This window comes from Cervus elaphus, chromosome 6 (assembly GCF_910594005.1).
Source record: "Cervus elaphus chromosome 6, mCerEla1.1, whole genome shotgun sequence".
Classification (NCBI taxonomy): Eukaryota; Metazoa; Chordata; class Mammalia; order Artiodactyla; family Cervidae; genus Cervus; species Cervus elaphus.
The window spans coordinates 3648827-3663828 of record NC_057820.1 but is presented as its reverse complement, the minus strand read 5'-3'; the positions used below and the strand labels follow the sequence as shown (position 1 = coordinate 3663828).

The window sequence follows — 15002 nt, the reverse complement described above, 5'->3', positions numbered from 1 at the left end:
ACCATATTCATTATGATCAGTGACTTTTGATGTGACTGCTGTAATTGCTTGGAGCCAACTTAATTGATAAACATTATGTGTGTTTTGACTGCTCCCCTGAGCAGCCATTCCCCCATCTTTGTCCTTCTCCTCTGACCTCCCTGTCCCCTCAGACACAACAAAATTGACATTACAATCATCTCTAAGTGTTCTCATGAAAGGAAGAGTCACGCTTGCTTCACTTTAAATTAAAACCTAGAAATGATTACCCTTAATGAGGAAGACATGTTGAAATCCAATATAGGCTGAAAGTCAGTACTTCTTCAGCAAACAGCCAGGTTGTGAATTGAAAGGAAAAGTTCTTGAAGGAAATTAAAAGTGCTACTCCTAAGAACACATGAACAAACAGCCTTATCACTGATATGGAGAAAGTCTGAATCATCTGGATAGAAGATCACACCAACCACACATTCCATTAAACAAATACCTGAGCCCAGAGCAAAGCACCATGCTGCGCTAAGGTGCTCAGTCATGTCCGACTCTTTGCAACCCCACGTTCCTCTGTCCATGGGGATTCGCCAGGTAGGAATACCGAGGTGGATTGCTACGCCCTTTTCCAGGGGATCTTCCCAACCCAGGGATCAAACCCAGGCCTCCCACACTGTAGGCGGATCATCGTACCACCTGAGTCACCAGGGGAGGCCAAGCAAAGCGCTGACTCTCCTCAATTCCATGAAGGCTGAAAGGTGAGGAAGCTGCAGAAGAAAAGTTTGAAGCTATCAGAGACTGGTTCGTGAGGTTTAAGGAAAGAAGCCATCTCCGTAACATCATAGTGCAAAGTGAAGCAGCAAGCGCTGATGTATTGATAGAAGCTGCCACAAGTTATCCAGATACAACTAAGATCATTAGTGAAGGTGGCTACAGTAAATAATCAATTTTCATTGTAGACTTACAGCCTCTGCCAGAAGAAGATGCCATCTAGGACTTTCATAGGTCGAGAGGAGAAGTCAATGCCTGACACCAAAGCTTCAAAGGATAGGCTGATGCTCTTGTTAGGGGCTAATGCAGCTGATGACTTTAAGTTGAAGCCTGTGCTCATTTACCATTCTGAAAATGTTAGGGCCCTTATGGATCATGCTAAATCTACTCTGCCTCTGTACTACAAATGGAACAAAGCGTGAATGACAGCATATCTGTTTACAGTATGGTGCACTGCCTACTTTAGGCCCACTCTTGTGACCTAGTGCTCAGAAGAAAAAGATTCCTTTCAAAATATCGCTGCTCATTTGACAAGGCACCTGGCCCCATCAAGAGCTCTGATGGGGCTGTGCAGTGAGATTAATGTCAGCATGTCGTTTTCACACCTGCTGACACAGTGTGCATTCTGCAACTCATGGATCTAGGAGTGATTTCAACTTTCAAGTCTTAATATTTAATAAATACAGCTCACAAGGCTATAACTGATATAGACAGTGATTCCTCTGATGGATCTGGGCAAAGTCAATCAAAACCTTCTAGAAAGGATCTGCCATTCTAGATGCCATTAAGAACATTTGTGATTCATGAGAAGAGGTCAAAGCGTCAACATCCGTAGGAGTTTGGAAGAAGTGGAGTCCAGCCCTCATGGATGACTTTGAAGGGGCCAAGACTTCAAAGGAGGAAGTAACTACAGATGCGGTTGAACCAGTGAGAGAACCAGAATTAAAAGTGGAGCCTGAAGATGTGACTGAATTTCTGCAAGCTCGTGATAGAACTTCAAGGAATGAGGAGGTGCTCCTCATGGATGAGCAAAGAAAGGAGTTTCTTGAGATGGAATTTACTCCTGGTGATGATGCTGTGAAGATTGCTGACATTACAACAAAGGATTTAGATGTTACACAAGCTTAGTTGATGGGGCGGTGGCAGAGTTTGAGACGATTGATACCAATTTTGAAAGAAGTCTACTGTGGGTAAATGCTATCAGACATCATTGTGTGCTACAGAGAAATTATTCAAAAAAGGAAGAGTGAATAGGTGCAGCATTGTTCATCCTTGTCTTATTTTAAGACGTTGCCACAACCACCACCCGGATCACACGGCAGCCGTCAGCATCTAGTTCAGACTCTCCACCAGCAAGGCTGTGGTCCATGTGATCAGATTGGCTAGTTCTCTGTGATTATGGCTTCACTGTGTCTGCCCTCTGATGCCCTCTTGCAACACCTACCATCTTACTTGGGTTTCTCTTACCTTGGACGTGAATTATCTCTTCACGGCTGCTCCAGCAAAGTGCAGCCGCTGCTCCTTACCTTGCACAAGGTCGCCCCTCCTGACCTTGAACATGGAGTAGCTCCTCTCAGCCGCAGCCCTTGACCTTGGACATGGGGTAGCTCTTCTCAGCCGCCACCCCTGACCTCGGAAATCACTGCAGATAGTGATTGCAGCCATGAAATTAAAAGACGCTTACTCCTTGGAAGGGAAGTTATGACCAACCTAGACAGCATATTAAAAAGCAGAGACATTACTTTGCCAACAAAGGTCCGTCTAGTCAACGCTATGGTTTTTCCAGTGGTCGTGTATGGATGTGAGAGTTGGCCTGTGAAGAAAGCTGAGCACCAAAGAATTGATGCTTTTGAAGTGTGGTGTTGGAGAAGACTCTTGAGAGTCCCTTGGACTGCAAGGAGATCCAACCAGTCCATCCTGAAGGAGATCAGTCCTGGGTGTTCATTGGAAGGACTGATGCTGAAGCTGAAACTCCAATACTTTGGCCACCTCATGTGAAGAGTTGACTCATTGGAAAAGACCCTATGCTGGGAGGGATTGGGGGCAGGAGGAGAAGGGGACGACAGAGGATGAGATGGCTGGGTGGCATCACCGACTCGATGGATGTGAATTTGGGTAAACTCCGGGAGTTGGTGATGGACAGGGAGGCCTGGCGTGCTGCGATTCATGGGGTCACAAAGAGTCGGACACGACTGAGCGACTGAACTGAACTGAACTGAACTCCATCAGCAAAAGATTATGACTCACTGAAATCTCAGATGGTGGTTACCCATTTTTTAACAATAAAGCACTTTTTAGTTAAGGTATATACATTTCGTGAGACATAATGCTATTGCACACTTAAGAGATTACAGTATAGTGTGAAAGTAACTTTTATTTACATTGAGAAACCAAAGAAATCTGTGTGACTCACTTTATTGTTTGATTTATTGTGGTAGTCTGGAACTGAACCCACAGTATCTCTAAGGTGTCCCTGTACCAAAAAATAGAACACATAAATGGAACCAAAATGGAATTCTGAAGCTAAAAGGACCGATAATTGAAATGGAGAATCCACTAGAGAGATTCAAAAACAGATGTGAGCAAATAGAAGAAAGAATCAGAGAACCTTGAAGATAGGACAATTGAAATGATAAAACCTGAGGGAGAGAAAGAAAAAAAAATTGAAGAAAAGTGGACACCATCTAAGAGACCTGTGGGCCATCATCAAATGAGCCAACATACGAACTATGGAAGTCCTAGAAGAAGAAGAGAGAGAGAGAAAGGGGCAGAGAAATTATTTGAAAACCTGAAACTTTCTTAAAACTGATGAAAGACATTAACTATAAAGATCTTTAAAAGCTTGGTGAGCTCCAAGCAGCATAAACACTAAGAGTTCCACACCAAGACACATTATAATCAAACTGTGAAACACAAAGAAAGAATCTTGAAAGCAGCAAGAGACAAGTCACTCATCACATACAGGGATCATCAGTAAGATTATAGGCAGATTTTTTATCAGAAACCTTGGAGGCCAGAAGGCAGTGAGTTACAATATGCAAAGAGCTGAAAGAATTTGGTGAAGATGTTGGTTCCTTCAGCTGTTCCTTAAATTTTATGTAAAAATCTATGAGGAAATTTCCCCTATCATTCTTACTAAAATGTTTTTAAGCTTCCCAAAAGTACTTCTTTAAAATATTTTCACTACAACTAATGGAATAATGCAAATATATGTACCATCTCTACCTGTTTACCACTCCATTCCTCCTTTCCGTGACAATCTCACTTCATTCCTCAAGACAACTGTTGTAGGAACTCTTGCCGCTGTTCAGTTGCTTATTTGTGTCCAACTCCTTGCAGCCCCGTGGACTGCAGCCACCAGACTTCCCTGTCCTCCACTATGTCCTGGACTTTGCTCAGACTCACGTCCACCGAGTCAGTGATGCCATCCAACAACCTCATCCTCTGTCGTCCCCTTCTCCTCCTGCCCTCAATCTTTCCCAGCATCAGGGTCTCTTCTAATGTCAGCTCTTCACATCAGGTGGCCAAAGTATTGGAGTTTCAGCTTCAGCATCAGTCCTTCCAATGAATATTCAAGGTTGGTTTCCTTTAGGATTCAATGGTTTGATCTCCTTGCTGTCCAAGGGACCCTCAAGAGTCTTCTCCAACACCACAGTTTGAAAGCATTAATTCTTTCATGCTCAGCCTTCTTTGTGGTCCAGCTGTCATATCAGTATATGACTACTGGGAAAACCATAGCTTTGACTATACAGACCTTTGTTGGCAAAGGGATGTCTCTGCTTTTTAATATGTTGTCTAGTTTGTCATACCTTTCCTTCCAAGGAGCAAGCATCTTTTAATTTCATGGCTGAAGTCACCATCCACAGTGATTTTGGAGCCCAAGAAAATAAAATCTGTCACTGCTTCCACTTTTTCCCCCATCTATTTGCCATGAAGTAATGGGACCGGATGCCATGATCTTAGTTTTTTGAATGCTGAGTTTTAAGTCAGCTTTTTCACTCTCCTCTTTCACCTTCATCAAGAGGCTCTTTAGTTCCTCTTTGCTTTCTGCCATTAGAGCAGGAACATCTCCATATTTAAGGTTGTTGACATTTCTCCCAGCAATCTTGATTCCAGCTTGTGATTCATCCAGCCTGGCATTTCACATGATGCACTCTGCATAGAAATTAAATAAACAGGGTGACAGTATACAGCTTTGATATACCCCTTTCCCAATTTTTAACCCGTATGTTGTTCCATGTCTGGTTCTAACATTGCTTCTTGACCCACAAACAGGTTTCTCAGGAGACAGGTAAGGTGGTCTGGTATTCCCATCTCTTTAAGAACTTTCCACAGTTTGTTGTGATCCACACAGTCAAAGGCTTTAGTGTAATCAGTGAAGCAGAAGTAAATATTTTTCTGGAATTCCCTTGCTTTCTTTCTGATCCAATGGATGTTGGCAATTTTATCTCTGGTTCCTCCGCCTTTTCTAAATCCAGCTTGTACATCTGGAAGTTCTCAGTTCACATACTGCTGAAGCCTCGCTTGAAGGGTTTTGAGCATTACCTTACTAGCATTTGAAATGAGCACAACTGTATGGTAATTTGAACATTCTTTGGCATTGCCTTTCTTTGGGATTGGAATGAAAACTGACCTTTTCCAGTCCTGTAGACACTGCTGAGTTTTCCAAATTTGCTGACATGTTGAGTGCAGCACTTTAACAGCATCATCTTTTAGGGATCTTAAATAGCTCAGCTGGAACTCCATCACCTCCACTAACTTTGTTCATTGTATATTCATTCTTATTCTTCATCTTAGTTTAACAAACCCTAAATATTAGCTGGTGCCTTGCTTCCCAGCTGGGACTAAATTTTACAGCTTCCCTTGCAGCTATATGTGGTCATTTCTGAAATCTGGCCAATGAGATTAAGTGGAATCGTCAGGTCTGGGAGAATTCTCAGAGCCCTATTTTAAAGGCTAGCCTTTCCCTCCTCTTTCCTCTCTCCCCCCTTTTGCCTTGCACGTTGACGAGATGGCTGGCTGGAGGTCCAGCAATCATCTCAGACCATCAGTAGAATGGGGTAGAATGGGGCCGTGGAACGGTGACTCAGAAGGAGATGCTGTTCCTGGTGACTCTGTCCCTGGTGATTCCAGCTTCTACACTGGAATGTCTGCCTCTGGAATCCTTTTACATTTGGGGAAAAATGAGTTTCTATCGCATTTGAGTCACTTTTTTTGGCAGTTTCTATTACTTATAATCAAACCTAATTCTACCTGATAACAAACATTGGCAACTCTGATGTTTCCACATATTTCTCCAGACATATAGATGTGTGTGTGTGTGTGTGTATGTGCGCGCACGCACGCATGATCAGTCTCTCAGTCATGTCCTTTGTGACCCCATAGACTCTTTGTGGCTCCATGGACTGTACCTGGCCAGGCTCCTCTGTCTATGGGATCTTCCAGGCAAGAATACTGGAGTGGGTTGCCATTTCCTCCTCCAGGGGATCTTCCCCACCCAGGGATCTCTCCTGCATCTCATGCATTGGCAGACAGACCCTTTGCCACTGAGCCACCTGGGAAGCCCATTTAAGTATATACACACATGGAAACACATATACATATGTGTAATATTTTAATGTCTTTTGTTTAGAAATGGAGTCAACAGATGTCTCTGCTTCTAACTTTCCTTTTAAAAGAAGAATAATATGAGTAATTTAAGGGAAAAATTGTATATTATTTATCACTCTCTAAACACCAAGGATTTTTGAAAGACTGGTCTCAGTGCATGGAGAGAAACGAGCACCCTCTAGCTCTGCTTGGGGGAAAGGAACCTAATGTAACAAGAACTTTAAAAATGTTCCTTCTCTCAGATGCAGCAATTTCCCTTTTTAGATTTATGTTGTGGAACTACAGAGAACACAGAGATGTATGTCTGGGAATGTTTATGACTGTTTTGCACATCGTGCAGGAGATGCTAAAAAGCTCACCGGTGGGGAAATATTCAGTGAAATATGGTACATCCACAAAAGGGAATATCATGCAGTCACTAAAAGTGGTGTTTATAAATAATTGTAACAACAGAGAAACATGCTCCTCATATAACACACAAGAGCAAGCTACAAACCATACGTGAGAAAGTATATGAATCACATTTGGGAACAAGCCCAGAAGTAAACATTTTTAAATGTTAGTATCAGGTCTCTCTCGGAGCAGCACTACAGGCGACTTTTACTCCCTTCACACATTTTCCTTTGTTTCCCAAATTCTAGTAAACATTTACTCAGGTTTTGTAAACATTTAGCCGGGTGTGGGGGAGACCAAGTCAGAATGAAGGTAATAGCGGTAAATACTGATCAGTCCCCGTGTGACTGATGCTGGGCGCTGCGTGAGCTCGGAACCTCGGCCGATGAAGGTTTCCTTGTGCCGGGCTGCAGGATTAGCGATACCCAGGACACCGCAGCTTAGCATGAGAAATAGGAGAGGGGAGGTGGGTGAGAGGAGCAGAGATGCCCCACTGCCCAGGCTTCAGGAGCAGCCCTCCGACTCCCCATCACCCTGCTGTCCCATCTCACAGGGGGAGCCGACAGGCCTGTGACCCTGACTCTGTAACCCCTCCCTGGCTGTGAGTTGCTTGGGTCCACTCACGTCTGCAGGTCGCTGTCCCTGGGAGGGAGGTGCATCTCAGGCGTTTCACAGCACTGCCCCCCTCTTTTGTGCAAAGCCCTTTTTTTATGGCTGCAGAGTACCAGGAGGTGGGGGTGGGAGCAGGCAGGAGGGGAGGCGCCATCACCGGCCTCTTCACTGGATTGAAGGTCTATAAAGGGAAGAGAACCCTGAACTACACTGGCGGTGGTGGGCGCATTGGCGGCGTGACCAGCGTTGCCCCGCCTCCTCCACCATCTGTCCTCCACTCCTGGATCTTGGAAGCTCCGCAGCCAGAGGGGCAATAAAAGTCTAGGTGTGATAGAAGGCAAGCTGGAGAGGCTGTAACATAAAAGCTCGTTACAGCTTTGAAACAGGCCTGTTCAGATGCCTTTTCATGTGGCTCCCACGCAGCGTTTGGCGCTGGCTGGGAGCGAAAAGGAAAACAAGAAATTCAGCTTAGCCCTGGGTTTCTTCTTCTTCCTTTTTATTCAACTGTGGATTTTTTTTTTTTTTTTATTCTGAATTGTCAAATCCGGAACAAATCCTGAGGCGGGGTGCCTGGCCCCCTCAAGAGCTGCCAGGCGTCCTGCTCCAGGTGGGCTTTGGCCTGGGCCGCTGACCGTCTCAGGGCAGGCCACCTGCCCGCTTGCTGGCCAGGCGACTTCCCTCAGCTCCCGCCAGGCCCCGAGCCGCCCACCGCCCTGCACGGGCCTTGTTGGCTGTGCGCCTGGCGAAGGTAGGGGCCGTGGGCAAGGGCAGGGTGTCCTGGCCTGGAGGAACTGTGGGCAAAGGGCAGCTCCCTGTAGCAGGCCATCGAGGAGGCCCTGGGCGTGAGGCTGAAGCAAATGAATCCAGCCCTCCTTCCCAGTGCAGCCCGGAGGGCAGAGACCAGTGTGGGTGCCCGATGGGGCCCGGGGCCTGGCACAGCGCCTGGCACATAGCAGGCACTTAGTGAACACGTGCTGAGTGAGTGGACGCACAGGTAGCTTATCTGAGCCTCAGGATGGGGTCGGGGAGGGGCCTGGAAGGAGCCCCGTCCCCGCCTCCCAGGGGTGATGCTCTGGGATGCAGGAGTCTCAGCCTCCTCCTAACTGCAGGGACAAGCAGGCAGACGGCATGCAGGGGCCGGGGTGGGGAGAAGTATCACTGCGCCCCACCCGGTGCCTGGGCAACCCTCCCCCCACCCAATGTGGAGGGTGGGAACACCACCCCCGTTTTGAAGCTGGGAGAACGGAGGCCCAGAGAGGTAACGGGACTTGTCTAAGGCCACAGAGCACTGCGGGCAGAGCCGGGGTGAAAAATCTGGGTCAGCCTGACGCGAAGAGGGCTGTGGCCAATCCCCTCAATCCCACCAGGTCTGAGGCCTACCCATCCCTCCCCCTGGGCCTGCTCTATCCCCCCTACGCCCCACCCCCAGGCCAGCTTCCGTCCCCCGCACCAGCCCCCAGCCCGCACTGACGCCGCTCCCCCGCGCCCCCAGGATCTGCAGGTCATCAGCACGGATGAGAGCCAGGTGTTCGTGGCCGTGCAGGAGTGGTACCAGGCCGACACCTACAACCTGTACCAGTCGGACACGCGCGGCGTGCGCTACTCGTTGGTGCTGGAGGATGTGCGCAGCTCGCGGCAGGCGGAGGAGAGCGTGGTCATCGACATCCTGGAGGTGGGACCTGAGGGGCGTCTGGGGCCCCTAGCGTGGGCTGCAGCGGGGCGGGCCTCTCCCCCAGCCCCGGCCCCGCCCACTCCCTCCCTAGTCCCTCCCACTCCCTCCCTAGTCCTTCCCACTCCCGCTCTGACCCCTCCCACTCCCTCCCCGGCCCCACCCACTCCCGCCCAGCTCCTCCCACTCCCACCCCGGCCCCTCCCACTCTCACTCTGGCTCCTCCCACTCCCTCCCCAGTCCTTTCCACTCCCTCCCTAGTCCCTCCCACTCCCTCCCTAGTCCTTCCCACTCCCGCTCTGGCTCCTCCCACTCCCTCCCCGGCCCCTCCCACTCCTGCCCCAACTCCTCCCACTCCCGCCCCAGCTCCTCCCACTCCCGCCCCAGCTCCTCCCACCTTGCAAAAATGCCTTAATTTAGGCTTTCTTTGCCGATCTAGAGGATACCATGCAGGTATTTTCAGAGCAAGAGAGAAAACTCACTCTTTCTGGTGAGATTTAAAATCCAGGAAAGGAACATTGTGTAACTCTGCTCATGAGAAGAATGGAATTCTTTTGTGGGGATGACATCTTGCTGAGTTGGGGTTCGGGTTAGCGGTCCCCACCACCAACTTACTCGTCAGCTGTCATCTGCAAAGCAATGCATGCCTTGAACGCCACTGCACGAAAACAGGCTGAGGGACAGAGGATGGGACCCCTCCCATTGCTGGCCTCTCTGTCTCCCCCCACCCAGGACTGGTCTCTGCCCCGTTTTGTGTATTTCACCTCTGCCGGGCTCTCTCTAGTTCCCTGTGTCTCCCCTGGCCCTGCAGCTCTTGTCTCTGAGGCTGGGGGTTGGGGCCTCCCCGCCTGCAGTTCCCAGACCCCCCAGTGCCCTCCCTGGGGGGTCCCACCCCTTCTGTGTCCCATTTAAGCTTCCATGTGTTCTTGTCACATGATGCTGAAGGGCTGAGCTGATCAGATCAGAGGCTCTGAACTGGGGCTCCTGACTCCCATGCACTTGGATTCCATAAATATCAGCCCCACACCCACAACAGCCCAACCTGGACCCGGCCTTTCAAGGCCACCTCTAGTATCCCTGTCCACATCAGAGCTGGGGAGGGGCTCCCTCAGCCGCTTTACAGGTAAGGAACCAGAGGCTCAGACAGGGCAGGCAACCTACCCAGGTAGATGGGGAGGAAGTGAGAAAACCAGGGCAGCCCAGGTCTGTCGACCCAAGCTCTGTCCACCCTCCTGGCCAGCACTCCCTCGCTTGGTCGTCCACCATTAAGCTCCTCCCTCGGGGAGCCCTGGCCAGTGTGTCCTCATGGTAGATGCCAGTGGTGGGCCTGCCAGACTCTGCCGTCCCTGCCGGGCTGGGGAGAGTGTCCCGTGGGTGGCCAGCCGGGCCTTGAGCGGACAGAGCGGGTCAGTCGGGGTAGGAGCAGGCCTCCCGGACAGAGCTGGGGGCTGCAGCCTCCATCTCCGAGTTGTCAACAGCAGCACGGAACTGCTTTCTCCAAGGAAGTGATGAAGGTAACCATTGGTTTACAATGAAAACCCATTTGTGGGTTTACTACTTGAGTTGGACACAGTCCATGGCTTAGGGCCGTTTGCTAAAAGTTACAGGCAAAATGGGCGTGTCACTGACTCGGGATGAGGGCACCGCAGACAGGGACAGCCTGGCCCTCTGCGGGTATCGGTATCGCCTGTGGCACGTGCCTGGCTCCAGGCCCCACCCCCTGGATGCAGGTAGGGGAGGACCACCTCTCACAGAATTCCAGACTCTACAGGAAGACCAGCCCCCACCAGTGGTTCCCACCTGGTGAGTCGGCGTCTAGAGGACACCATGAGTGGCAGCTAACTAATCCAAGATGGGAGTCAGGGAGTGCTTCCTGGAGGAAGAGATGCAGACGGATTTAAGGCCCAGCTAAAGTTAGCCAGGCGTGAGGAACCAGGAAACAGCAATCCATGCCAGAGACCAGGCGGTGAGAGGCCATGGGGACTGCAGGGAGCTCACAGGGGCCAGGCCCAAAGCTGGGCCTCCTCATAAGTGACTTGGCTTCCCTGAAATCCACCTAAGGTGGGTCTCGGGTGGTGGTTACGAGCAGAGCTCTGGAGCCCCACTGCCTGGGCTCAAATCCCAGTTCTGATACGCATTTGCTGTGTGACCTCGGGGAGGTTAGCTTCAGCTTCCTCGTCGTGAAACAAGGATGTCAGCAGTACCTTCCTCAGTGGGTTGTTGTGCCAACCGGAGGCCTCTGTTTCCACTGAACACTTAGAGCAGCCCAGTACTCAGCGAGCTCGACAGTTTTCACAGCCGTGGCCCTTTCTGGGGATTCAAGATCGTGTGTGGGGAGGGACTGGCCTAGAGATTCTACATGTGTGCCTGTCCCATCATCGCCCCAGTTATCATTCATCTAATGGCCGATCCAGGAAAAATGTCTTGTCCGAGACATCACAGGCAAACACTGCCCCGAGAGGCCTGGACTTTCAGGGGCCATGAACTCACACCGCTCCTCAGTGTGAGTGGGTGGGTGTCCTGGTTCTAGACCAGATGACAGCCCTTCTCTGGGGGCCCCCTTGTGTTGAAGCTTGGGTTAGGAAGGGGGATATGGGGACTTCTCTAGTGGCGCAAGATGGTAAAGAATCTGCCTGCAATGCAGGAGACCTAGGTTTGATTCCTAAGTTGGGAAGATCCCCTGAAGACAATGGCAACCCACTCCAGTATTCTTACCTGGAGAATCCCATGGACTGAAGAGCCTGGTGGGCTGCAGTCCATGGGGTTGCAGAGAGTTGGACACGACAGTGACTAAAACTTTCATGGGTTCTCCCAGTCCTGTACCCTGATGCTGAGAAGTCCTGACCACAGCTAGGAGACAGCCGTTGTAGTGGGCTGAATGGGACACCCCCCCCCCCCAAAAAAAAGTAAAACCACATCGAAGCTATGACCTTGAGCTTCTTTGGGAAAAGGATCTTTGCAGCGTCACTAAGTGAAGGGTCTTGAGATGAGCTTGTGTTGGGTCCTAAACTCATGACAAGTGTCCTTGTAAGGAGCAGAAGAGGAAACACGGACACAGGGAGGAGGGTCTGTGCAGATGGAGCAGAGAATGCCTGGAGGCCGCTGAAGCTGGAGGAGATGAGGAAGCATCCTCCCCAAGAAACTTCAGAGGGAGGACCGCCCTGCCAGCCCCTTGATCGTGGACCTCTGGCTTCGCGACTGTGAGGAAACAGAATTTCTGTTGTTGGAGCCCCGCCCCGCCTCCCACTTTGTGATACTTTGTCTCGTCAGCCCCAAGAAGCGAGCACAGCCATGAGGAGGGAGGGCACGTGAAGCGGGTATGTCGGCTTTGGAAGCTGGCACTCAGCTGATCAGACCCACCACGGGGAGACTCGGCCTGCTCCTACCTCTCTGGAACAGGAGGGTCTGGGTTATTTACTGCTGAGTGTTTTCATGGAGACCAGTTGGGATATAAAAGAGCGCTTTCCGTCAAGCCATCACCAGGCAAATCAGCGTTGAATCTGCCCCTGGGACTTCAGGGAAGGCATCTGGACCCAGCACGGGGCAAGCCGGGTGCCTGCCTCCAGTGATGCTCAGATGGGCCCGAGACAGAGTGACGTCACCACGAGTGAGAGAGAAGGGGCCGTGGTCCTCCCGCCCCTGGGTCGTCCCCCAGAAAGACCGTCCCCGAAACATCGTCTGTGGAGTGAGGGCCAGACCCCCATCCCCACCCCAGACAGCAGCCTCCTAGCAAAAGACGCAGGCAAAGGGGGATGGAGTTGGCAGTCAGAAGATGGGAAGAGTTTCCAGCGATTTCCATGAGGCCCACTGCAATCTCAGGGGTCCTCGCAAGTGGAAGGAGCAGAAGGAATCAGAAAAACACACGGAATCGTGGAGGAATGGCCAGGGAGCTGCTGCACAACTGGCTCGAAGATGGAGGAGGGGCAGCAAGCCAAGCCCCTTGGGTGGCTCTAGACTCTGGGAAAGGCAAGGACCCAGCACCTCCCTGTAGCCTCCAGGACGAACCGGCCCCCGACACCCTGCTTTCAGCCCATGGGACCCACTCCTGTTGGGCTTCCGGCCCCCAGAGCTGTCACACGATCTTGTGTGGTTTAAGCCCCATCCGTCTGTCACCTGTTGCAGAGGCCACAGGAAACACATACTCCATTCACTCTGCATCAGAGTCTTCGGGTCCCTCCCCGGCCTGCTCCCCAGCTGTTGGGCCCTTGCCATGGAGGCCTAGGAAAGCACCGACCTCGTGCAGTCTGAGAATTTAATGCAGTGGCGCGTTATTAACCCCCTTGAGTGCCATGTAGAAGGCACTTACTGTGAATATCACCATTGCCCTGAGCGTCACCTCTGGTCAGGGAACTCCAGATAAATCTTGTAACTCCGTGCCTCAGTTGCCCTGGGTTCATGCTATTTATAGAGCAGCAAAGGCCACTTCAGGCCCATGGGGGCTCCAAGGAACACAGGCCACACCAGCGGGCCTCAGTTACTGGGTCCCAGGCCTCCACGCCCGAGGAACTTGCCAGAAAACTTCACCTCTGTAGAACCAGGAGGTTGAACAACTGGGAACTGCTGATGCTTGACCGTTTCTTATGAGCTGACTCAGTGACTGACTATGGCATGTGTGGGGGTCACCTCCCCCCAGGAACCCTGAGAAAGGGAGCATGGGGAACTTTGACCCTTGTCCAGGGCAGGCTGGGACCAGCATGGACCCCAACCTCAACCTCCTGTGGCAACCTCCTGTGGGGCTGAGCTGACAAAGTCCCCAGAGGGAAGCCCAGAGTGACTCCACTGGCCCAGGCCCTGTGGGTCCCCTGAGAAGGAGGCGGGGGACTGGGACTCTGAGTCAGGAGCCCCGGCTAAAGACGGGGTGACTGAGATGCACATGCACGTTAAAGACCAGGGCTCTGCTCGCCGTCTGACAGTGGCTGGACCTGGGAGGACAGCTCGGTGTCGTGAAATGCACTTGGCAAGTGGGGTCAGACAGAGCAACCTCCCAGCCAGAGCTCAGACTGCATCTCTGCTCCCTTGTGCCCGGAGCCCCACTCGCCCCCAGGGTGTACAGTCAGCCTCGGCTCAGGGCTGTGGTCAGGGCCAAATGAGGTCATGCACACAGAGCTCTCACACGGGGCTGGGCAGGCATTTACCATCCTTCTTGTGCTTCTGTCCCAGGTCCGAGGGGTGAAAGGAGTCTTCCTGGCGAACCAGAAAGTCAACGGGAAGGTGGTGACGCTCATCACCTACAACAAGGGTCGAGACTGGGATTATCTGAGTCCTCCCAGCACGGACATGAACGGGAAACCAACCAACTGCAAGCCTGTAAGTGTCCGGCTCACTGCACACACCTTCCCTGGGGCGGGCCCCAGACGTAGCTGCAGGATCCAGGGGTCAGAGATGCTGACATCTGAGAAGGGCCATCTGAGAGCCATGAACCACCTATTTCTCTGGGTGTGGTGGAGAAGGCAGTAAGAAACTCCCTGCTTTACTGAAGAGGTCAGAGAGGGGAGTGTATCGGTCAGCTCTGGTCACAACAGTGCTGTGTAACAAACCACCCCAAACATCAGTCACTCGTTTCCAGATCTGTGAGAGGCTGGGCTCGCTCACACACCTAGGGGTTATGATTTAGGAAGGGATCCAGCATCCTCCTCCTGGGACCAGCCCAGGCACACTCTCCGGCAACAGCAGACGTGCAGGAGGGCCAGCAGAAATATTGCAACGATGTTGCAAGCTTGTAGCTTGCTTGTGCTACACTTGCTAAGCCCTGGTGGCCAGTGGCAAGGGCCAAGCAGTACACTCTGCCTGTGGAAGTAGGAGTCGGGGGCTGGTTAAGTGACGGGGCCAGGACATGGTCCAAATCTCACGAGCTCCAAGCTGACCCTAATCCTCCAAGTGTGCCTTTCTACATGAATATGAGTGTAGGCTGCCCCTGTGTCTTGTCTGCCTTAGGGATAGGAAAGGCTTTTCCTCTTCATTCAGTGAACTTCTATTGACA

General features: G+C 51.3%; 1 protein-coding gene across 1 annotated transcript in view; it reads left to right on the top strand.

Annotated features, from left to right (window-relative positions):
* Positions 1–15002, top strand: part of SORCS2 (sortilin related VPS10 domain containing receptor 2) — a 491606-nt gene that overhangs the window by 428431 nt on the left and 48173 nt on the right. Inside the window, exons 9-10 of the mRNA XM_043906091.1 lie at positions 8846–9025; positions 14183–14329. Coding sequence (XP_043762026.1) covers positions 8846–9025; positions 14183–14329 — 327 coding nt within the window. The remainder of the gene's footprint in view (positions 1–8845; positions 9026–14182; positions 14330–15002) is intronic.